General features: G+C 43.8%; 1 protein-coding gene across 22 annotated transcripts in view; it reads right to left on the bottom strand.

Moving 5' to 3' along the window:
* The window catches only part of LOC109902268 (receptor-type tyrosine-protein phosphatase S), a 275922-nt gene that overhangs the window by 7187 nt on the left and 244062 nt on the right, over positions 1-24673 (bottom strand). For all 22 annotated transcript variants that reach the window (XM_031786395.1, XM_031786402.1, XM_031786414.1 and 19 more), the window contains 5 exons: positions 20687-20972; positions 14647-14825; positions 14319-14445; positions 13960-14085; positions 9621-9775 (listed from right to left, as the gene is read on the bottom strand). In XM_031786395.1, the coding sequence (XP_031642255.1) occupies positions 9621-9775; positions 13960-14085; positions 14319-14445; positions 14647-14825; positions 20687-20972 (873 nt within the window). The remainder of the gene's footprint in view (positions 1-9620; positions 9776-13959; positions 14086-14318; positions 14446-14646; positions 14826-20686; positions 20973-24673) is intronic.

The following is a 24673-nucleotide window of genomic DNA, read 5'->3' as shown; positions in this document are numbered from 1 at the left end:
TATTATTCTGACATTTCACATTCTTAAAATAAAGTGGTGATCCTAAGTGACCTAAGACAGGGAATTTTTTACTAGGATTAAATGTCAGGAATTGTGAAAAACTGAGTTTAAATGTATTTGACTAAGGTGTATGTAAACTTCCGACTTCAACTGTATGCACAGACACACACACACACACACACACACACACACACACTGAATCATTAAGCCCCCATTGCAAACCTTTCCCTGCAACAGTCCCCAGAAATAGGGCGAGTCTTAACTCTGATCCTGAAATACTTGAGGGCTGTCTCCGTAAGCTACTTTGGTGTGAAATGACTTCCACTTCACCAATGGAACAATAATTGATTTGACAACATATTTATTTTTTCTCTCTTACCCGCCCCATGACAGTTTCTGAAAGGTTACAACGTTTTTACCAAAGATAACTTTCACCATTTTCTACCTCGAAAACTTCTGACAGTAGATTGACCGAACAAGACACTAGCGACAACCCCCCCCCCCCCCCAAAAAAAAAACTAAACTGTGGACTATGTCACCACAACCCCCCTACTGTCTACCCCCTTCTGTCCTTTCAACCCCCCTTCCCCTCCTCCATTCCTACACACTAACCCCATCCTCTCCTGGAGTGTGAAGAAAGCTCTTCCTGGGGAGCTAGTCACAGCTTGTCATATGGCTCTTAAAGTCCATCAAACCCTTTTAAATAAATAGACTTCCAAATCTAACCGCTGTGGAAAGCAGCATTGAATGAGAGGATTTACACTCCCATTCACAGAAAGTAATCAGGCAATTAATGACAAAAACCGTGTGGCTCTATTAGACAGGAATTGGGGAGGCAGTAGAATAGAGAGAAAGAGAGAGAGTTGTTTGTTTGTTTATTTGGATCCCCATTAGCTTTTGCAGAGGCAGTGGTTATTCTTCCTGGGGTTCACAAAAAAACATAAAACATGTCAAGTCAAAAAATGTATCATAATAATACAAACAATACAACTAAATACTGTGCATAATGTGCGTGTGTGCCTGGGTGTGCATGTGTTTGTGTATGTGTCCCGTCAAAGTCCCCACCGTTCCCTGAGATGTTGTTTAATCTTTTTTTTTTTTTAAGTTAATTTTGCTGTTTGCCATAGTAAGTGGAGATGGAAGGAAGTTCCATGTAATCATGGCTCTGGGGACTTGGGGACTGTGAAGAAACCCTTGGTGGCATGTCTTCTTGGGTAATGTAAGGGTGTCTGACCTGAATGTTATTTGATTATGCAGACAATCTGGAATTTTCATCAAAGTAATACTTGTCCTAATAACTAGAAGGGAAGCAGTTATTCTCTCATCAATCCACAACCAGGAGAGACGTTGTTGATGTTAGTTCTGTGTTTGCAGTTAAGGGCAAGGCGTGCTGCTCTGTTTTGAGCCGGGTGCAACTTTGCTAGGTCTTTCTTTGCTGCACTTAACCATATTACCGGACAATAAATCAAGATGGGACAAGACCAGAGCCTGAACAACTAGGGTAGTTGATTTTTTGCGTGAAAAACGCTAAGGGGTTGGGTTAAATGCGGAAGACACATTTCCGTTGAATGAATTCAGTTGTGCAACTGACTAGGTATCCCCATTTTCCTTTCCTTTCCTTCACAACAACTTTAGCAATATGACTTGACCATGATAATTGACCATCCAGCTTCCTCAACTTGCTCAATGGTCACACCCTTTATACACAACTCCAGTAGAGGTTTAGGTCATAGAGAATGTGCTCAACCAAATTAAATACTTTTAGTTTTAGATGTATTTAAGACCCGTTTATTATTAATCACCCATTCGGATACTGACTGTAACTCTCAGTGAGCTTTCAGTGAGCTCACTGGCTTTGGGTGCTGATTTGTGAAATCATCCACATACATAGTAATTCTAGCTTTGTGTAAGGGCAAATCATTTGTAAAAATAGAGAAGAGTAACGGCATAAGGCAACTGCCCTGAGGGACACTGCACGGTACATATCTGATGTTAGAGAAGCTTCCACTGAAGAACACTCTGGGTTCTACTGATTTGGAAGATTGAGTAAAGTTGAGGGGTAAATGCAAGGCATTGAGAAAATATATGGAGGGATAAAAGATAAAGGAAGAAAGAGGGGGATAGAAAGGAAGAAAGTGAGGGAAAGAAAATAATTATGTACCATTTTTTGATATGACACAGTGTGAGTAGTTGGTATTTTATTATGATCCCCATTTGTTGTTGAAAAAGCAGCAGCTACTCTTCCTGGGGTCCACACAAAACATGAAACATAATACAGAATGACATAATACAGAACATCAATAGACGAGAACAGTTCAAAGACGGAACTAAATACATTTTTTTTAAAGGCACAGGTAGCCTACATATCAATGCACACACACAAACTTTCTAGGTCTAATAAGGGAAAGGCGTTGTGTCGCGAGGTGTTGCTTTCTTTTTTTATGGCTAAGGGGCAGCATTTCCACGTTTGGATGAAAGGCGTGCCCAAAGTAAACTGCCTGCTACTCAGTCCCAGTTGCGAATATATGCATATTATTTGTAGATTTTGGTAGAAAACACTCTGACGTTTCTCAAACTGTTTGAGTGATGTCTGAGTATAACAGAACTCATATGGCAGGCAAAAACCTGAGAAAAATCCAACCAGGAAGTGGGAAATCTGAGGTTTGTAGTTTTTGAACTCTTGGCCTATCGAATACACAGTGTCTACGGGGTCACTTCCACTAGATGTCAACAGTCTTTAGAAACTTGTTTGAGGCTTCTACTATAAAGGGCTCTTAAGGGCTCTTTGAGTCAGTGGTCTGGCAGAGTGCCACGAGCTGGTCACGCGCATTCACATGAGAGGTAGCTCGCGTTCCCATTGCTTTTCTGAAGACAAAGGAATTCTCCGGTTGAAACATTATTGAAGATTTATGTTTAAAAACATCCTAAAGTTTGATTCTATACATCATTTGACATGTTTCTACGGACTGTAACGGAACTTCTGAACTTCTGAACTTTTGCCTGAAGTTTAGATTGTGTACTGAACGCGCGAACCAAAAGGAGTTATTTGGACAAAAATTGTGGACTTTATGGAAAAAATCAAACATTTATTGTGGAACTGGGATTCCTGGGAGTGCATTCTGATGAAGATCATCAAAGGTAAGTTAATATTTATAATGCTATTTCTGACTTATGTTGACTCCAAAATGGCGGATATCTTTTTGGGTTGTTTTGGTCTCTGATCGCTGTAATCAGATTATTGCATGGTTTGCTTTTTCCATAAAGTTTTTAGAAAATCTGACACAGCGGTTGCATTAAGGAGAAGTATATCTTTAAATCTGTGAATAACACTTGTATCTTTTTATCAATGTTTATTATGAGTATTTATGTAAATATATGTGGCTCTGTGCAAATTCACAGGATGTGGTGGAGGCAAAGCCAAATGTAAACTGAGGTTTTTGGATATAAATATGTACTTGATCGAACAAAACATACATGTATTGTGTAACATGTTGTCCCGGGAGTGTCATCTGATGAAGAATATCAAAGGTTAGTGATTCATTTTATCTCTATTTATGCTTTTTGTGACTCCTCTCTTTGGTTGGAAAATCGCTGTATGCTTTCTGTGACTAGTTGCTGACCTAACATAATGATATATATTGCTTTCGCCTAAAAGCTTTTTTGAAATCGGACACTGTGGTTGGAATAACTTCTTGAGTGTAGGGGGCAGGATTTTCGTTTTTGGCTTTAAAAAAACGTACCCATTTGAAACTGCCTATTTCTCAGGCCCAGAAACTAGAAAAAATTAGAATATGCATATAATTGTCAGATTAGGATAGAAAACACTCTAAAGTATAACAGAACTGATATTGCAGGTGAAAACCTGAGGAAAATCAAACCAGGAAGTGCTGTTTTTCCTGAAAGCTCTCTGTTCCATTGGATGCCTTGCCTCCATTTAAAGGGATATCAACCAGATTCCTTTCCTATGGCTTCCTCAAGGTGTCAACAGTCTTTCGACATCGTTTCAGGCTTCAATTTTGAAAAATGAGCGAGAAAGATAACATCGCGTGGATAGCTGGGTGTTTGCAGAGTTTTGCTTGCGCAACAGAGTGGGGCAGCCATTGTCTCTCCCTTTCCTATTGAAAAAGCGACAGTCCCAGTTGATATATTATCGATTATATATTTTAAAAACAATCCGAGGATTGATTATAAAAAACGTTTGACATGTTTCTGTGGACATTACGGATACTACTTGGAATTTTCGTCTGCGATGTCATGACCGCTCGAGCCTGTGGATTTCTGAACATAACGCGCCAAACAAATGGAGGTATTTTGGATATAAAAATAATCTTTATGGAACAAAATGAACATTTATTGTGTAACTGGGAGTCTCGTGAGTGCAAACATCCGAAGATCATCAAAGGTAAGCAATTTAATCTATTGCTTTTCTGACTTTCGTGACCAAACTACTTGGTTGCTAGTGTTTAATATTTTGTCTACTGAGAGAGATGTTCTTACATAAACACTTGTTATGCTTTTGCAGAAAAGCTGTATTGAAATTTGACACGCCAGGTGGATTAACAACAAGCTAAGCTGTGATTTGCTATATTGCACTTGTGATTTCATGAAAATGAAATATTTTTAGTAAATTTAATTTGAATTTAGCGAGCTGCAATTCAGCGGGTGTTGATGAAAATGATCCCGCTACAGGGATGGGTGCGTCAAGAAGTTAAGGAGAATTTTATCTTTAAAATGGTGCCTAATACTTTAATTGAATTATGAGATTTTTGTTGATTGAATTTGGCGCCCTGCAATTTCATTGGCTGTTGGTGAGGGGTTCCGCTAGCGGAACATGTTTGCTGTTTACTTGAGCAATATGAGATGGAAGGACGTTCCATGCAATTAGGGCTCTACATAATACTGTATGCGTTCTTGAATTTGTTCTGGATATGGGGACTGGGAAAAGACCCCTGGTGGTATGTCTGGTGGGATAAGTGTGTGTGTCAGAGCTGTGTGTAAGTTGACTATGCAAACAATTTGGAATTTTAAACACATTAATGTTTCTTATAAAAATGTTTACAATCTAAAGTAACACCAAGTAATTTAGACTCCTCAACTTGTTCAACAGCCACACCATTTATTACCAGAATCAGCTGAGGTCTATAACTTAAGGAATGACTTGTACTAAATACAATGCTCTTAGTTTTAGAGATGTTCAGGACCAGTTTATTACTGGCCACCCATTCCAAAACAGACTGCAACTCTTTGTTATGGGTTTCAGTGTCTTCATTAGCTGTGGTTGCCAATGCGTATATGGTTAAATCATCAGCATACATGGACACACATGCTTTGTTTAATGCCAGTGGCAGGTCATTGGCAAAAATAGAAAAGAGTAGAGGGCCTAGAGAGCTGCCCAGCGGTACACCACACTTTACATGTTTGACATTAGAGAAGCTTCCATTAAAGAAAACCCTTTTAGTCATATTAGATAGATAGCTCTGAATCCACAATATGGCAGAGGTTAAAAACCAGGTTCCCTCCAGGCCTGAGGACAAAGACTTTCCTCGGATTAAAAATATGACAGATAGAAGTGGCTATAGAGTCAGCTACCATCCTCAGTAGCTTTCCATCTAAGTTGTCAATGCCAGGAGGTTTGTCATTATTGATCGATTACAATTATTTTTCCACCTCTCCCACACTAACTTTACAAAATTTTAACTTGCAATGCTTTTCTTTATTTGACATCATTATTTGTTTTTTATGCATGAATACAATTGCTCCCTGTTTGTTGTTGGCATTTCCTGCCTAGCCCACTTTGCCAATTAAATAATCATGAAAATAATTGGCATCATCAAATGGTTTTTGTGATGAATAAGCCATCTGATTCAATGAAAGATGGAGTTGCAATTGTCTTTCTGCCCATAATTTCATGTAAAGTAAATCAAAGTTTTATATAATTGATCTTGGCTTCATAAAACAGTTTCTTCTTCTTTTTGTTGAGTTTAGTCACATCATTTCTCAATTTGCAGTAAGTAAGCCAGTCTGATGTGTAGCCAGAATTATTAGCCACTCCTTTTGCCCCATCTCTTTCAACCATACAGTTTCTTAACAGTTATAACAGTCCGTTTCTTAACAGGTGCATGTTTATCAATAATTGGAAGAAGCAAATTCATCAAGTGCAGCGTCTGGATCAGACCAACAAATATTTTTAACATCATCCACAGAGTCACAGCAAAATCTTTTGTATGATCTCTTATACACTATTTTAGGCCCAGCTGTTGGAACTTTGGCTTTCCTGGATATAGCCAGTATATTGTGATCACTGCATCCAATGCCTACGGATACAGCTTTAGAACAAAGTTCTCCAGTATTAGTACAAATGTGATCAATACATGTGGATGATCTTGTTCCTGTAGTGTTTGTAAACACTCTGGTAAATTGATTAATAACCTGAACCAGATTACAGGCACAGCTTGATGAAAACCAGTCAAGATTCAGGTCCCCAAGAAAGTACACCTTCCTGTTTACATCACATACTGTACACTATCAAGCATTTCACAGATATCACTTAGATACTGACTGTTAGCACTTGGTGGCCTATAGCAACACCCCAAAAGAAAAGGCTTTAGATGTGCCAAGTGAACCTGCAACCACAACACTTCAATAACACTTGACATAAGATCTTCTCTAAGCATTTCAGGGATATGGCTCTGAATATATACAGCAACACCTCGCCCATAAGCATTTCTGTCTCTTCTATATATGCTATATCCTTGTTTTGCTACTGCTGTAGAATCAAATGAATTATCTAAGTGAGTCTCAGAAATGGCTAATGTGGAAGGACCACCAGAGAAAACCAAGAAAACCCACTCCTGACTCGTTTATTCCACCTTCCCGCTTTAGAGTGACGCCCAATTACTTGGTCCGCTCACTCTAATATATGAATCTTATCTGATGTTAGCAAGTTATTGATTTCATGAACCTTATTTCTAAGGCTACATATATTAATATGGGATATTTTCAGCCCTTTCCTGGGTAGCTTATCAGAGAAAAACAAAATACTGAAAAGAGCAGACAAAGCAAGAGAAAAAAATATACATTAAGCAGTGAATTAATCAACTGGTGTGTGTGTGTGTGCAGCGGGGTTAAGGCTCTTTTATCCCTTCCAGGCTTCTGGGAGGGAGGGTGGACAATGAGCCTGTTATAGCAGATGTAAGCAATGTCCCGACCCGCTCTGGCATCTTTCATGGCTGGGATCAGTTCTTTCCTCTTCTGGCGCAGCTTCAGGATAGTCATCGTTGAGGAAGATATAAGTTCCTCTCAAGTTCTTGGCTCTTTCCAGAACAGCTACCTTGTCCTTGAACCTCAGGAACTTGACCACTATTGGCCTTGGCCTGTTACCTGGGCGGTGGTGGGGTTTCCAGTCCTGTTGGTGCGCTCCACCTCAATCTTCCAGTGGTCCATCTTCAATTTCTCAACGATCCGCCCAGGTCTCATGTGGAGATTCTGCAATTCCGTTCACAACCATGTTGTTCCGCCTTGATTGTCCCTCGAGATAGTCTGATTTATCTGTCGTTGTTAACATGGGTTCACACACACAACTGATGTCCTCTCTAAATGACTTGCGGATTGCTGTCATCTTGCCGTTCTCCTGTTTCAACTCATCGAGCTGACCCTGGGAGAACTGCAAACTGTTCTTCAGGTCCTGGACCTCTCTGGTCAGGTCGTCCATTATTTTATTAGTAGAATCCACAAGTATTTGAACAAAACACTTGAAGCTATTTCTTGTTGTTGTAACAATTGCTTGTAGGTCTCTTTTTGTTTGTTTAAAAGATCCTTCACGTGTGATAGAGAGACACCACTGTCCTCAACGGTACTCCACCCGGCTTTGGTTTTTGTCATGGTAGCTAGCAACGCATGTTAGGCTGTTACTCCTTGCAGTTCCAGACAGAGCAGGTCACTGGGAAAATTGAAATCAACAAACAGCAGGGATCTAGACAGCCACACACCCGGGACAATCCGAGGTCCCAGCCACATTGCGAGCTGTGTTGCGAGCTGCGTTCAAGAAAACCCTGCTAGCTTGATATGCAGCTAGCTTGATAGCATAATCAACGCATAATCACTGGAAAGAGACAAGCAGTCCCAGCAACTGATGCCAACTGCATTGCAGGATCCAAACTAAGAAGCTAGCTAGCTACCAAGAACTTTCCAATACACTTTCAAACAACAAACTTCTGTGTTCAACAGGGAGTGACATGAAAATCGAGAGGACAATAGGATAACAAAGGAGGGAACCTACACAGTCCAGACAGACAGACACTTCAGGCAGACAGACAGTAGCTGAGCCCAGTTCTCAGTGTTGGGCTTCCGGAGCTTTACGAGAAGAGCAACGGTGGGAGGGGGCATCCCTGACTCGTTCCTACTTCCCAGCATGCATTGGGTCAGAACTGAGATGATTTCCGAGGTGTTAGAGTAGTTCTGCAATAACACTCCCGGGCCTGTGCTCAAAATGCCAGGCGAAGACAATGCTCTCACTGCATGCGTCCCGAATGGCACCATAGGGCTATGGTCAAAATAAGTTCACTATATAGGGAATAGGGTGCCATTTGGGACGTCGCCACTGAGCCCTCGCCTTCCTGAGCCGCTGCATTAGCTGTGCCTCCTCTAACAGGCTGCTGGGCTAAATCCTTTCATCAAGGGAGGATAACTCAGCTTTATTGCAGGTCCTAAGACACAGCCCTCTCTCTTAAAGGGTATATGCAATGTCTGGCGGTGATATCATATTTTACCCATGGGAGTATGGTGGTGAAAGTCTGGTGACATAATAATGATGTCCATATTGGTAGATCTAGTGTATAGGTAGATCTCATGTTCGCCTGGTCCTAGATCTGTTTATGCAACCACAGGAGTTGGCTAAACAGTACAAACAGATCTGGGACCAGGCTAGTGTTTGGTGGCTTTGCGAAGGAAAAACGATGCAAAGAGGGAGTTTTTATTTTCAACCAACACGTTGTTTCAATACAATGATGACACTTTGCAAGATAGCAGCGTGCTGGGACTTTTTTTTTAACCATAAACATACTAAGTAACACATTTCAGTGGTACCCCGGAGGTGGTAGCCACACAAATATTTTTTGAATATGCTTGCCAAACTAATGACAAAGGTTACCTTGGAAGAAAGAAAACACAATGTGGTAAAAATGTATCACACGGGGAATCGTAAAATAAAAATGGACGAATTATTTCATGTGCCTCCCATTTACAAATGCCAGGCTGGCGCTCCGTGTGATCAATTATGAATGAGCTGAGCCTTAGGCGTTGTAATGCCAGCCCACTGCAGTGGCAGTAAGGAGAGAGAGAGAGAAACATGCATCATGTCTGTGGAGGACATTAAGACTAGCACCACGGGAAGCTGGTTGTAATCCCCTTAACAACACAAGGTATCAGCCCGGGAGTCGGACACCCACACACCTACAGACTCAGGATACTGTGTTATGTGTTGACATTGTTAGGTACAAATAATGGTGTGGGTCTGAATTATAAAGAACACCACTGACACATGTCTCACACCTACACGCAGGCCCATGTGCGCATGGAGACACACGCAGACACGCGCACACAAACACACACAGGGCTGTTACCTGCAGTGGACAGAGATGGGTCCGTCCTGGCCGAACTGCTCCTTAGTTTTGTGCACCTGGCCTATGAAGTCTATGAAGCCCTCCCCTGACTTGGGCACCCCCTGCTCCGGCCAATCAGTGAACTGGAACTGCCGCACTGTCCTGGACTGCCCATCCTGAGAAAGGGAACGAGAAGAAGAATGGATGGATGGAAAGGGTAAGAGACAAGGAAGAGAGGGATGGAGTGAGGGAGACAGGAGGATTGAGAAAATGGAAAAAAGAGGAGGATGTAAGGGGAGAGAAGGGATTGGTCAGTAAAAACCAAGATCCTTCACTTTACACTTTACGTGCCACAGACTCTCTCATTGTCCACAATGATGACCACATACCAAGCAAAAGAAACAGATTCAGGAACAGAAACAATAACTGTTTCACCACTCTCCCCAGATAGAAACTTGATCTGGGGTCAGCGAACCGCCAAGTCCCAACGCTGTCCCTATCTGTGTCTAGTAGACAGCTCAATAACAACAACAACTGGTCCAGGTCCAGTTCAACTTCACCCTCATACAACACCACAATGTCCTGTCTCCCCTGACGTCCACCTGACCTCAGTTCTCTTTTTCTCTCTAACTATTCTCTCTCTCTCTCCTCTCTAACTATTCTCTCTCTCTCTCATCTCTAACTATTCTCTCTCCTAACGATTCTCTCTCTCTCTCCTCTAACTATTCTCTCTCTCTCTCCTCTCTAACTATTCTCTCTCTCTCTCCTCTCTAACTATTCTCTCTCTCTCTCTCATTTTAGCCTGTCATTTCTTCGGTGGAATAAGTCCCGGGTTAGAGGAAATCAATAGGGCATTCGGCGTGACAAGCGTCTTCTTCTAAACATTGTGTTAAACGGGGTAATCGTGGATGGAGGACTGATGGACGGAGGGACCTGACATGCAAAAAATGGCATGCAGCCAGGAAGGGAGGAAGACCAATTTGGGGTGGCCACCCACATCGGTGCGGACTGGACTTCTACTAATCGAGAAAATTGCTTTATTTGAATCTCTGCCGAAGGGTAGTCAATTATGGTGGGGTCTTAATTTCAGTAGTCGACTGGAAGAGAAAGGAAACGGTCTCTGAATTTGAATTTGGCAACTGAGGCTGAGGATACAATACCGAACCAAAGGCTCCTTATACTCCTCAAACATTCCCTAGTCCTTAGCCCTGTCTTCTTCCTTGGTGACCACTGATCATTGGACAGAGTTGATTGGGTTCCACAATGCTGCTTATACCTATCACGTGATTTCAGGTCCATTGTCAGGAGACAAGGAAAGGCTGGCTGTATGTTTAATTGGAACCCAGCCCTTCGACACTGAAGAAAAATATAAACGCAACATGTAAAGTGTTGGTCCCATGTTTCATGAGCTGAAATAAAAGATTCCCGAAATTTTCCATATGCACAAAAAGCTTATTTATTTCAATTTTGTGGACAAATGTGTTTACATCCATGTTCATGAGCATTTTTCCTTTGCCAAGATAATCCATCCACATGACAGGTGTTGCATATCAAAATGCCGATTAAACATCATGATCATTACACAGGTGCACCTTGTGCTGGGGACAATAAAAGGCCACTCTAGAATGTGCAGTATTGTCAATTTGGCAGTAGGTCCAAACAGCCTCACAACCACAGACCACGTGTGTGGGTTTGTGTGGGCGAGCGGTTTACTGATGTCAACATTGTGAACAGAGTGCCCCATGGTGGCGGTGTGGTTATGGAATGGGAAGGCATAAGCTATAGACAAAGAACACAATTGCATTTTAGTGATGGCAATTTGAACGCACAGAGATACCGTGACGAGATCCTGAGGCCCCATTGACATGCCACTCATTTTCCACCATCACCTCATGTTTCAGCATGATAATGCACAGACCCATGTCGCAAGGCTCTACACAATTCCTGGAATTTGAAAACGTCCCAGTTCTTTCATGGCCTGCATAATCACCAGAGATGTCACCCATTGGGAATGTTTGGGATGCTCTGGATCGACATTTACGACAGCGTGTTCCAGCTCCCGCCAATTTCCAGCAACTTCGCACAGCCACTGAAGAGAACATTCCATAATCAGCAACCTGATTAACTCTATGCGAAGGAGATGTGCCGGGCTGCATGAGGCAAATGGTGGACTGGTTTTATGATCTACGCCCCTATCTTTTTTTGAAGGCGTTGTATCTGTGACCAACAGATGCATATCTGTATTCCCAGTCATGTGAAATCCATAGATAAGGGCCTAATGAATTTATTTCAGTTGACTGATTTCCTTCTATGAACTGTAACACAGTAAAATCTTTGAAATTGTTGCATGTTGCATTTATATTTTTGTTCAGTATAAATAGAGTCCCAAGCAAAAGGCCAAAACATCCTAATACTCTCCAAACGCTCCCTAGTCCCCTAGCCTTGTCTCATTTCCTTGACGACTATTCTTCAGACTCATCCGTGTCAAGAGTGTCTTTCATTTGACTGTCACAAGCCACTGTTTTCTCTTATCTCTCGCTTACCATTCTGTCGCCTTTCTGAACCTTTGTTTTTTTCCTTTAAACCTCATTTGAAAAACGTTTTGCCTCCCCGCGAGGATTAAAAGCGAAGGAGGAGAAAAAAACAACAACAACACAATTAATGAAGCGCGTAGAGACAAATCTAAATAAATACATTTAACACACAACCTCAGGGTCTGCGCACTGTGTCAAATTGTGTGATTAAATACGTGACTGCCTCGCTAGCAGAGACAACTGAAGTGTGGAGTCTCTGCTATTGCACGCGCACGCACACACACACACGCACACACACACACCCCTACCCTTTCCACACAGGCATACCAACCACCTCCCATAACCTCCTCCTCTCTCCCACCCACCCACCTCTCTCGCTACTTTCCTCGTCCGTCTCCCTCTTCCAGTCATCTCTGATTAGAGGTCCCTTTCATTTCTTAGGGAGACCTTACGCGTGCGGCCCAACCTGATTACTGGAGTGGGCTGCTTTGATGATTCAATCACAATTAACACAGCCTAGAATCACCGCTGCAGCTGCTGCTCCAGTCCACCTTTCCCAGGCACTCCTTACTCTGTGTGTGTGTGTGTGTGTGTGTGTGGTAGGGGAAGGTATAGTTTGTATGTGTGGTACCTTGAGCACCAGCTTAAGCAGCATTTATGTCTAATCTGCCCAGTGGGAGACGCAGGGGGCTGAGTGCTAGGCCAGTGTGTAAAGTGTTTTTTTTCTTCCCAGACCAACACGAGTGCTCCTAACTAGCCGCCATGCTGGCTCAAGCAGCAATCCAACATGTCCGCCAGTCCCAGGTGGGCTAGTGTTCTGCAGTACAGTTACCGCTACATTGGACACAAAATGGTAGCCTATACTGTGGAATGGGCCTTTGTGCTTAAACAGATCACTGACAATCATATTATCATAGAAATGGTTGTGGTCTCATGCTTTTCCTTGAAATGGGCGGATGGCACACACATATATGAAAAGGACAAAAAGGGCACTGTATGCTCCTTCGTTCAGTCAAAACTCTCTCTGGATCTAAATATTGTCGTTAATAGGGGCAATCTGGGATCTTCTCCAACCCAATCCCTCAGGTGTTTACCAAAACAGTGGCGGAGTGGCCCCTTTGTTGTTGTTTGAACTACAGATTGCTCCTTTAAAGGTGGTATGAGGAGCAATCATACTAGCATACTCATGACACATACCCTATCAGCACTGTATTGTCATGTGATGGAGGAAAATAGCCTCAATCAGTTTGCTTTCTCAAGCCTCACTGATGATACCGGTGAAAGGTTGAATGGAACATAGACTAGGCATGCAGACTGAGTAGAACAGCCTCAATTCGTCGGGGCATGGACTTTACAAGGTGTCGAAAGCATTCGGGATGCTGGCCCATGTTGACTCCAATGCTTCCCGCATTTGTGTCAAGTAGGCTGGATGTCCTTTGGGCGGTGGACCATTCTTGACACACACGGGAAACTATTGAAACTACTTTTGTCTTGCCCATTCACCCTCTGAACGGCACACATACACCATCCTTGTCTCAATTTTTTCAAGGCTTAAAAATCCTTCTTTAAGCTGTCTCCTCCCCTTCATCTACACTGGTTGAAGTGGATATGAAAAAGTGATGTCAATAAGGGATCATAGCTTCCACCTGGATTCACCTGGTCAGTCTATGTCATGGGAAAGAGCAGGTGTTCTTAATGTTTTGTATACTCAGTGTATAGGACAGTAGCGTTTCTAGACATAGTATCAATGGGAGAGAGGCATGAATAGAAATAGAATGTGTCATCCCTAAGGACATACGCATGGACACACACACACACACACATACCCTGGCGTCGGTGACTTTGAACTCTCTGAGGATGTACTGGGGCATGTTGTACTCAGCCATGGGGTCCACCACAAAGTACTGGTACCTGGCCGAGCGCTCAGCGGGCCAGTACTGATGACATTTTTCCTGTGAACAGAGAGAGAGAGAGACACACACATATGAGGAGGGGGCATAGGATAAATAGATCTGAGATGAGCGTGAATACATAGACTACAGTCAGTGCAGGTTAGGCATGTGCTCTGTTTGTCATTGGGGTAATAGTACAGACTGCACTACAGAGGATAACTGAATGATGGACATAGAGAAGAATGCTTGAGTGGGTCTGTGTGAGTGAGTGAGTGAGATAAAGTGTCTCCTACCCTGCCCATCTCTCGGAGTTTGGTGAGCATGACTACGATGGTAGAGTTGTTCTCCCACAGCATCCTCCAGAAGTCTTCTGTGGTCTCTGCCAACGGGCCCTGCGTGGCGATGTAAGCCTTCTGTTGCCTGGCAACACACACACACGCACACACACACACACACACACACACACACACATACATACACACACACACACACATACACACGTCAGACATGTAGTGTGGTGAGTCAGACAGACAGAGAGACAGTCACAGTTGCATGCACGCAAACACACACACCCCTCCCCGTCTTCCTCTCTCTTTCCGACCCCACACCCATTCCACCTACCTGTATCCGTCGATGAAGCTGGAGTTGATGTAGTCGGATCCCTCGAGGCCCCTGATGGGCTGCAGGCAGACGCGGGTGGTTTCGTAGGGCATGATGTTCACCAGACGGTTCTTGAACTTGTTGCAGGGCAGGTTGGCACTGATGAACCTGGACGTGTGGGCCTTGGAATTGGCCAGGCGCTGTAGAGGAGGAAGAGTCGGAGGATTGGACGGAGGGATGAAGGGAGGAATGGCGAGAGGGAGCGGTGGAGGGATGAGGGAAGATGGAGAGGGACATGTAGAGGGCGGGAGAGGGGAGAGAAGAGAGGGAAGGAGGGAGAGGGAGGGAGAGGGGTAGGGGGAGATAGGAATGAATGTCATATGGAACGAGAGTCAAAAGGATAGAAAGTGGTAGAGAGAGAAGCAGAGATGGAAGGAGAGCGAGAGATGGAAGACTGCAGAGTAATAAAGAACTGTGAGATGTTATCTGAGCAAGACAGAGCTGAGCCATAGACGATCGCTGAAGCACCTTAAAAATGCAGACATATCTATTTGATGAATGATTTCATAATGTATGGCTGGATGGAGCAATCAAAGAACACAGTCTTTAATCTACTCCCCATTTCCTTTTCATATCCCTGTGTACTTTGCAATGTGAAGTCTTGTGTGAGGTGCTATGAGGTAAAATAGTACGACTTGAAGCACCACTATGTACTACTGTAACAAGCTAGCATCAAACAGAAACTGGAGAGAGGGGTTTCTGTGAGGCAGTAAACCCGTCTGCAAAAAGTGGGTCACTTAAGTCTTTGATAATGGGAGTCTGGTATATGCTCTGCACTCAGTCGAGCACACAGTCACACCGAATACATTCGAGCAGGCCCGTGCACACACACACAGTGTCATGATCCAAATTGGGACCTGTACTGACAAATGACCATCAAAGGGACCATCACGGCAGTTTGTGGGTCAGTCTGTCTGACAATATCATCCCTCACACACCTCATCCCCCTCTTCTCCCTATTCACTCCTTTGACCTTGATGTCTGCTGTGTGTAAGCTATACTTTTTCTGACAGCCTCTCTCTATCCCTTCTCAATCTTTCTCTCGACCTAACTCTCGCTACTCCTTCCTCCCTCCCTAAAATGTCTCTCACCCAGTCCCCCAATGTAATTGTTTCTCTCTCCCTCTCCCCCTCTCTTTCTCCCTCACTCACCTCGTCTCTCTCCATCCCTCTTTCGGTGCCAAAAGCCCAGACTGTCATTGCCACTTGGATTTGGGTCAAGCCCCCCCTGTCCCCATCCCCTCCGCTCTTCCCTCTCTCCTTTCTTCTCTTTGATCCCCCTTTAACAGAGGCAACTGGAATGAGACTGGCTGGCAAGGCTGAAGACGCCCAGATCTGTTACTACACCAAACTCCAGAGGGAGAGTTTCGATTGGAGCACCAACCAATCTGGCAACCCGTCCTTGTCCCCCCCCCCCCCCCTCTAAGGGCAGAGACGCACCTAGGAAACCTCTAGTCAAAGAAACAACCTTAGTTTCCCCTTTCCACCGGGAGTTCTGGATGATACTGTACTTATGTTCTCTGTCATGTAGCCTACCACTACCACAATGCTAAGCATGATGGGCGGGATTTGAATTTTCTGGGACTATTCCATTGGTTCCATTGGGCCAGGCAAGCCTAATCGAGCATAGGTGAAGCGTCATTTGAAAGAAAATAAATGCTATTTGAACCTAGGTCTGGTATGCGCGCTGGCATAAATGTTGCTATGGACGACTGTACTGATCTCAAGCCTATAGACCAGGGTTTCCCAAACTCGGTCCTCGGGACACCAAGGAGTGCACGTTTTGTTTTTTGCCCTGGCACGACACAGCTTATTCAAGTAATCAAGCAATCGTCAAGCTTTGATTATTTGAATCAGCTGTGCTGTCCTTGGGAAAAGAAAAAAAAAACGTGACTTTTGGCAGTCATGAAAATTGTCAAGCAAAAAACTGCCGGTTTCAGGGTAATTGACCGTTAATGAACATAACATCTGCATTTAATATAGCTTACACCATCACAATAAATACGTTTTTTTTTTTTGTTATTCCAGACAGGTCTAATAAAACATGATATGAATAAAATGTAGTCTATTTCAGAAGAACAGAATAACATACTCTGAGTTGTCCTTATGTTAGGCCCTGATCTGGCTATGCCATATGGCTGTGGGCTACACAAGTTAATTTAGCAGACAAGATTTGCTTAGAATTCCGTGGCATCATTTGATATTATTTTACGGAGAATACAATTGAACATAGCTGAAAATAAAATAGAACGGATATTTTCTCCAAACGATTTGCGGCACAGCCTTTGTGTAGCTGTAAATGCAACCTAAAAATATCCTTGCCTTTTGCGGCAGGTTGTGCCCTTGGCCTGAACATAATAGTAAGAATTCCCTTCTCCCCGCAGACTACATTTTATTCATATCATGCTCTGAAGCACCTCTCACTCACATGGCTCTCTCAGATATCTCAATTCTTATTGGCCAACGCCCCTCATTTGAACGGGTCCTTCTCACATGGCTACAAGTAAACATGGCTCTCCATCATGTGATCGGGACTCTCTCATAGGCTACAAGTGAAGACAGACACATCGGGGACGCAACTGCGCCAGTCCGAGGCGCATATTGAATATGTTGGAAGAACTGTCTACATTTACTTTTCGTCGGCCAACAAGATGAGTAGGCCTAACGAACAGCAAAAGCACTAGCCTATGTCAATCTACTATCCCCCCATAGTACAACATTTGAGGTATTATATTCTGTGCGAGAAATAAATATTCCCAACTTAGTCTGGGACAGTTGTGAGTTGAGATAGAAAACGTCTCAAAACATATGAAAAAGTCGCAAAAAAAGGTATGCAATGTTTCTTGCCTAACAGCACACATGCTGAGCATCATTCACAAGTGATAATATATCATTCACATGTGATAGGCTAATATGGTCAGCCATCAGTGTCACGCCTTGGTCTTAGTGTTTTGTGTTTTCGTTATATATTTGGTCAGGCCAGGGTGTGACAGGGGTTTATGTTGTTGTAATTCGTATTGGGGTTTGTAGTATTTGGGATCGCGGCTGATTAGGGGTGTTGTATAGGCTTGGCTGCCTGAGGCGGTTCTCAATCAGCAGTCAGGTGATTCTCGTTGCCTCTGATTGGGAACCGTATTTAGGTAGCCTGAGTTTCACTTTGTATTTCGTGGGTGATTGTTCCTGTCTCTGTGTAGTTTCACCAGATAGGCTGTATTAGGTTTCACGTTCCGTTTGTTGTTTTGTATTTATTAAGTTATTTCATGTATCGTCACTTTTTCTTCATTAAAGAACATGAGTAACCACCACGCTGCATTTCGGTCCGACTCTCTTTCAACAAACGAAGAACGCCGATACAATCAGACTATTCTTGATTTAATCTTGTCTTTACGTACAGTGCATTCGGAAAGTGTTCAGACCCTTTGACTTTTCCCCCATTTTGTTACGTTACAGCCTTATTCTAAAATGTATTAAATAATTCCCCCCCCTAATCAATCTACACACAATACCCCATAATGACAAATAAAGGTTAAATTTTTTTTTGCAAATTTTATAAAAAATAAAAAACATAAATTAAAAAATGTTCAGACCCTTTGCTATGAGACTTGAAATTGAGCTTTCCATTGATCATCCTTGAAATGTTACAGCTTGATTGGAGTCCACCTGTGGTAAATTCAATTGATTGGACATGATTTAGAAAAGCATACACCTGTCTATATAAGGTCCCACAGTGCATGTCAGAGCAAAAACCAAACCATGAGGTCAAAGGAATTGTCCGTAGAGTAGCCAGTCAGAAGCCACTCCTTAGTAAAAGGCACATGACAGCACGCTTGGAGTTTGCCAAAAGGCGCCTAAAAAACTGACCATGAGAAATAATATTCTCTGGTCTGATGAAACCAAGATTGAACTACAGGTGTACCCGAGAAGACTTGAGGCTGTAATTGCTGCCAAAGGTGCTTCAACAAAGTACTGAGTAAAGAGTCTGAATACCTATGTAAATGTCATATTTCAGTTTTTATTTTTTAATACATTTTCACAAATAAAATTAAAACGTTTTTTTGCTTTGGCATTATGGGGTATTGTGTGTAGAGAAAAAAACTATTTAATCCATTTTAGAATAAGGCCGTAATGTATCAAAATGTGGAACAATTCAAGGGGTCTGAATACTTTCTGAATGCACTGTATACTAAATAATATGTGACATTTGTTTTGATTTAGAATGGACCATTATCATGCAACTGTCTCCAAACAGGGTTAGGAGAAAATACATGTCATCTATGCACTTAAATAGGGAATGGAGGATGCTTTTCCTGTGGTTCATTTTCATGCCAGTCAGGTAAGCTATACTCCTGTTGTAAAGCGAAGCAATGTGCTTAATATTAGGGAAGTTGAGAAATAAATATTGTAGGCTTAGCCTATAGAAAGCTGATGGGACCCTCCTCTTTTTAATAGAGGCCATCAAAACTCTGTTTTCTCACTCATTGCATAGAAATGTTGTGCAACATGTGCTCATGAGCTCTCATGAAGTGTTTGATTTTCGATTACATTTGCATCGATGCCAGGATGATTAGAGGGACAATAGAGTGCTGAGTACCAGGCAGTTAGCAAGTTTGGTAGGCTACTAATGACTATCAGCAGCATCAGAGCTTGGAGAAGCCTAATTACCATGAATAAATGGTCACATTGAATTTGACCGCGAGTCATGACTCGTGACCGCCTGTGTGGCGGTAATATGGTCACCATACCAGCCCTGCGTGCAACCCTTGGGGTCCCAAGGACCGAGTTTGGGAAACGCTGACTAAAATGTCGCAGCAACTCCTTTCTAAGACGCAGTAACGTCTCTCTGTTCATTAGTGAGAGGACCCCCCTGCTTGCCCTCGCCGTTCGCCTCGCCGTGCACTATTAATGACATCCTTTCACTAACACTCTCGCGCCACGACCGCCGCTGCTCGCCGTTATTAATCCGACGCGACTGCATACCTCTCAGTACCATTATCGCTATTACAGACGGGGCTGTAGCTGTTAGAGATTATATCGTGGTATACTGTAGCAAATGTCTCAGATGAAACTGTCCTCATTATTGTTTCTTACCGCGGCGAGATGATAAATGGCACTGGGAATATTACAAATGATTCTGAGGCAAGATAGGGGCATGTACATGTGCAATTCAAGGTCAAGTGTGTCGTTGTGCAAAGGGGGAACAACAAAGTTCGGATAGCACTGGATCGTCGGTCTCTCGCTTAGTGTTTGGCCACATTCCATGCACTTCCACGTTCGGATAATGGGTTCTCATCGTAGCAGTTATTTGTTAAGTTTAAATTCATTGTTTTATGCCTTTACAGAATAATCCTTCCTTTGGAGTCTATACGCTGATTACAAAGCTGATCTATCTGGAGGATAGTACTTGAAATCCTTCAGAAATGGATTCACACCAAAGACAAAGAGCAGTCAGCTTAACTGTTCAATTTCTAGCTTTTTAAAAGACAATGCTATTGAGTGGTGTGAGCAAACAGTGACTGAATGATGGAGGTTAAGGCTCACACGAAGGAGGTATAATAAACTGTCTATAAACATTTGTACCTCCAGCAATTGGGTGTGATATCGACATGCCCATTCTAATGCGCCGTTGTAAAAATATATACAAGTCAATATATATTTAAAATGTTTCCAAAGCCATTTCAATTTCAAACGTTAGTGTTTTACCTCTGGCTCAAAGATATCATGGATGTGACAGAGCATTGAGAGCAACTGAAGATAAAAAAACTAAATGTTGCGTCTCCTCATAATTTATGATTTCGTAGTAGTAGGCCTCAACCGAAATAAACCTCAATTTTGTGCCTTTCCCCAGCCTCTCTCTCAGGGTCACCGCAGCCTACGTACCTACATGTCTATGGCCTACCTTAAACTCAGGCTCCGCACCACTCTACCAAACAAACGCCCTCCAGTTCGTACCTTCCCCAGCCTCCCCAGCCCCAGTTTCCCTACACCCTATCGACATCCCCTACCTTAAACTCCAGCTCCATGCCGGTGACATGCTCGCCCGTCTCCACCTGGGCCAGCTTCTGGATGTAGGAGTACAGGCTCCTGGCCGCCACCTCCGTGTTGCCGCACGCCACCGCCTCCAGCAGTGCATCGTGGATGAAGCTGTACTGGTCCTCCGTCTGCACCATGTAGTTCCGCTGCGAGCGCATGAGCGTCACGTGGCCGTAAATGTCCACCGTCTTCTCGTGCTTGATGCGCTCCAGCATGGCGTCGATCACGATGAAGCAGCCCGTCCGCCCAACACCCGCACTGGGGGAGGAGGGAGAGGGGATCGTAAAGGGGGGAGGGGGGGGGGGGGGTGAGAGTGTGGAGAGGGGGCAAGAGAGAGAGAGAACATTAGAGATTGTTCTTGAGAAATCACATAAGACGGACAGATAGAATTTCATCACAGATGAGAGATTTGAGCGATCGGGATTTCCTCGTCGTTCGTGGCTTTGACAATGTCTGCTTGACCCGGTCATACTAATACATCTACATTGCAGCGGTCATCTTACCGACACCAATAGAGTGGGTTTGAATGGGAATTTGAAAGCGACGGATGGAGGGACGCAAGGGGTCAGGGAGGAGGTGGTGAAGGAGAGAGTGACGATAGGGGAACAAACAGAGGGTTGGAGAGAGAGAGAGGGGGCGGACCAGGAGAAAGACGCGGGAACAAAGAGAGGAAGAGAAGGGGACGAAAGAGGACGTGAAGGAGAGACATAGTTGATAAGGAACGAGTGTCTGTGTGAGTTGTGTGTCTGTGTCTGTGTTTGTTTGTGTGTGAGTGACTCAGAGCCCTGCAGTCTAGTGTTAACACACTAGAGAGCTATGACTTTCACTTTACTCACCACTACTACCGCTATACCAGCACTGCGTGACTGGATCTACGCACAGAACCGTACAAACACACACACAAGCACACTCACGCACATACACACACTAATGTGTATCGTGTGTATTGTAAAGTGTATTGCTCACGCTGTTGAACAGTGGTTGTTCTCCTGACTTGGGAGGGCAACTGTACAGGTTACCACTGACATGGTAGGTTCCCACCAACAACTCGCTTGGTTGAACCCTTGAACCCTTTGTTGTCATGGCAGTAAACTATTTAGTACATTGAATTCAGAGCATACATACTGTGAGTGAGGATATCTTTCCAATAAATATGAATAATTGATCTACTACCATGCTGCGTGAACAAAGATACTGTAAGTATGGATTGAATCCTAACGGCACACTTAAAATCAGTCATCTACGGATGTCAGTGGAAAATTTAGGGTTACGATTTGGCCTCTGTATTCTGAGGAATAAGGAGCTGTTTTTCTCGAGTGCTGGGTCCATAGTTGATTGGAAGACACATTCAACGAACCTAGTTAAATCCTTATGCAGTCTCGTTAACCAAGTTGAATCTCATCCTAGTTTGGTCCGAAAGCTGGATCGAATCTCCGAGCTGACAAGGTAAAAATCTGTCATTCTGCCCCTGAGCAAGGCAGTTAACCCACTGATCCCCAGGCGCCGGTGACGTGGATGTTGATTAAGGCAGCCCCCCCCCGCAACTCTCTGATTCAGAGGGGTTGGGTTAAATGCAGAAGACACATTTCAGTTGAATGCATTCAGTTGTACAACTGACTAAGTATCAAATCAAATCAAATTGTATTTGTCACATACACATGGTTAGCAGATGTTAATGCGAGTGTAGCGAAATGATTGTGCTTCTAGTTCCGACAATGCAGTAATAACCAATGAGTAATCTAACCTAACAATTTCACAACAACTACCTTATACACACACAGGTGTAAAGGGATGAAGAGTATGTACATACAAATATATGAATGAGTGATGGTACAGAACGGCATAGGTAAGATGCAGTAGAGGGTATCGAATACAGTATATACATATGAGATGAGTAATGTAGGGTATGTAAACATATAAAAGTGGCATTGTTTAAAGTGGCTAGTGATACATGTATTACATAAAGATGGCAAGATGCAGTAGATTGTATAGAGTACAGTATATACATATGAGATGAGTAATGTAGGCTATGTAAACATTATATTAAGTGGCATTGTTTAAAGTGGCTAGTGATACATGTTTTGCATATGTTCTTCCATTATTAAAGTGGCTGGAGTTGAGTCAGTATGTTGGCAGCAGCCACTCAATGTTAGTGATGGCTGTTTAACAGTCTGATGGCCTTGAGATAGAAGCTGTTTTTCAGTCTCTCGGTCCCTGCTTTGATGCACCTGTACTGACCTCGCCTTCTGATAGCAGGGTGAACAGGCAGTGGCTCGGGTGGTTGTTGTCGTTGATGATCTGAATGGCCTTCCTGTGACATCGGGTGGTGTAGTTTTCCTGGAGGGCAGGTAGTTTGCCTCCGGTGATGCGTTGTGCAGACCTTACTACCCCCTGGAGAGCCTTACGGTTGTGGGTGGAGCAGTTGCCGTACCAGGCGGTGATACAGCCTGACAGGATACTCTCGATTGTGCATCTGTAAAAGCTTGTGAGTGCTTTTGGTGACAAGCCGAATTTCTTCAGCGTCCTGAGGTTGAAGAGGCGCTGCTGCGCCTTCACCACAGTGTCTGTGTGGGTGGACAAATTCAGTTTGTCTGTGATGTGTACGCCGAGGAACTTAAAACTTACTACCCTCTCCACTACTGTCCAGTCGATGTGGATAGGGGGGTGCTCCCTCTGCTGTTTCCTGAAGTCCACGATCATCTACTTTGTTTTGTTGATGTTGAGTGTGAGGTTATTGTCCTGACACCACACTCAGTGGGCCCTCACCTCCTCCCTGTAGGCCGTCTCGTCATTGTTGGTAATCAAGCCTAGCACTGTAGGGTCGTCTGCAAACTTGATGATTGAGTTGGAGGCGCGCATGGCCACACAGTCGTGGGTGAACAGGGAGTACAGGAGAGGGCTCAGAACGCACCCTTGTGGGGCCCCAGTGTTGAGGATGGGGTGGAGATGATGGAGATGATGTTACCTACCCTCACCACCTGAGTGAGTGCTACGGGGCGGGGCGGTAGTCGTTTAGCTCAGTTACCTTAGCTTTCTTGGGAACAGGAACAATGGTGGCCCTCTTGAAGCATGTGGGAACAGCAGACTGGGATAATTGATTGAATATGTCCGTAAACACACCAGCCAGCATGCTCTGAGGACGTGGCTGGGGATGCCGTCTGGGCCTGCAGCTTTGCGAGGGTTAACACGTTTCAATGTTTTACTCACGTCGGCTGCAGTGAAGGAGAGTCTGCAGGTTTTGGTAGCGGGCCGTGTCAGTGGCACTGTATTCTCCTCAAAGCGAGCAAAGAAGTTGTTTAGTCTGTCTGGGAGCAAGACATCCTGGTCCGCGACAGGGCTGGTTGACTGTAGACCCTGCAACATACCTCTTGTGTCTGAGCCATTGAATTGCGACTCTACTTTGTCTCTATACTGACGCTTAGCTTGTTTGATTGCCTTGCAGAGGGAATAGCTACACTGTTTGTATTCGGTCATGTTTCCTGTCACCTTGCCCTGGTTAAAAGCAGTGGATCGCGCTTTCAGTTTCACGCGAATGCTGCCATCAATCCACAGTTTCTGGTTTGGGAATGTTTTAATAGTTGCTGTGGGTATGACATCGCCGATGCACTTGCTAATAAACTCGCTCACCGAATCAGCGTATTCGTCAATGTTGTTGTTTGACGCAATGCGGAACATATCCCAATCCACGTGATCGAAGCAATCTTGAAGCGTGGAATTAGATTGGTCGGACCAGCGTTGAATAGACCTGAGCGTGGGAGCTTCCTGTTTTTGTCTCTGTCTATAGGCAAGGAGCAACAAAATGGAGTCGTGGTCAGCTTTTCCGAAAGGAGGGCGGGGGAGGGCCTTATATGCGTCGCGGAAGTTAGAATAACAATGATCCAGGGATTTACCAGCCCTGGTAGCACAATCGATATGCTAATAGAATTTAGGCAGTAGTAGTTGAATGGGGTGAAACAAAA

The sequence above is a fragment of the Oncorhynchus kisutch genome, linkage group LG13, assembly GCF_002021735.2.
Source record: "Oncorhynchus kisutch isolate 150728-3 linkage group LG13, Okis_V2, whole genome shotgun sequence".
Classification (NCBI taxonomy): Eukaryota; Metazoa; Chordata; class Actinopteri; order Salmoniformes; family Salmonidae; genus Oncorhynchus; species Oncorhynchus kisutch.
This window is presented reverse-complemented; position numbering and strand designations above follow the sequence as displayed.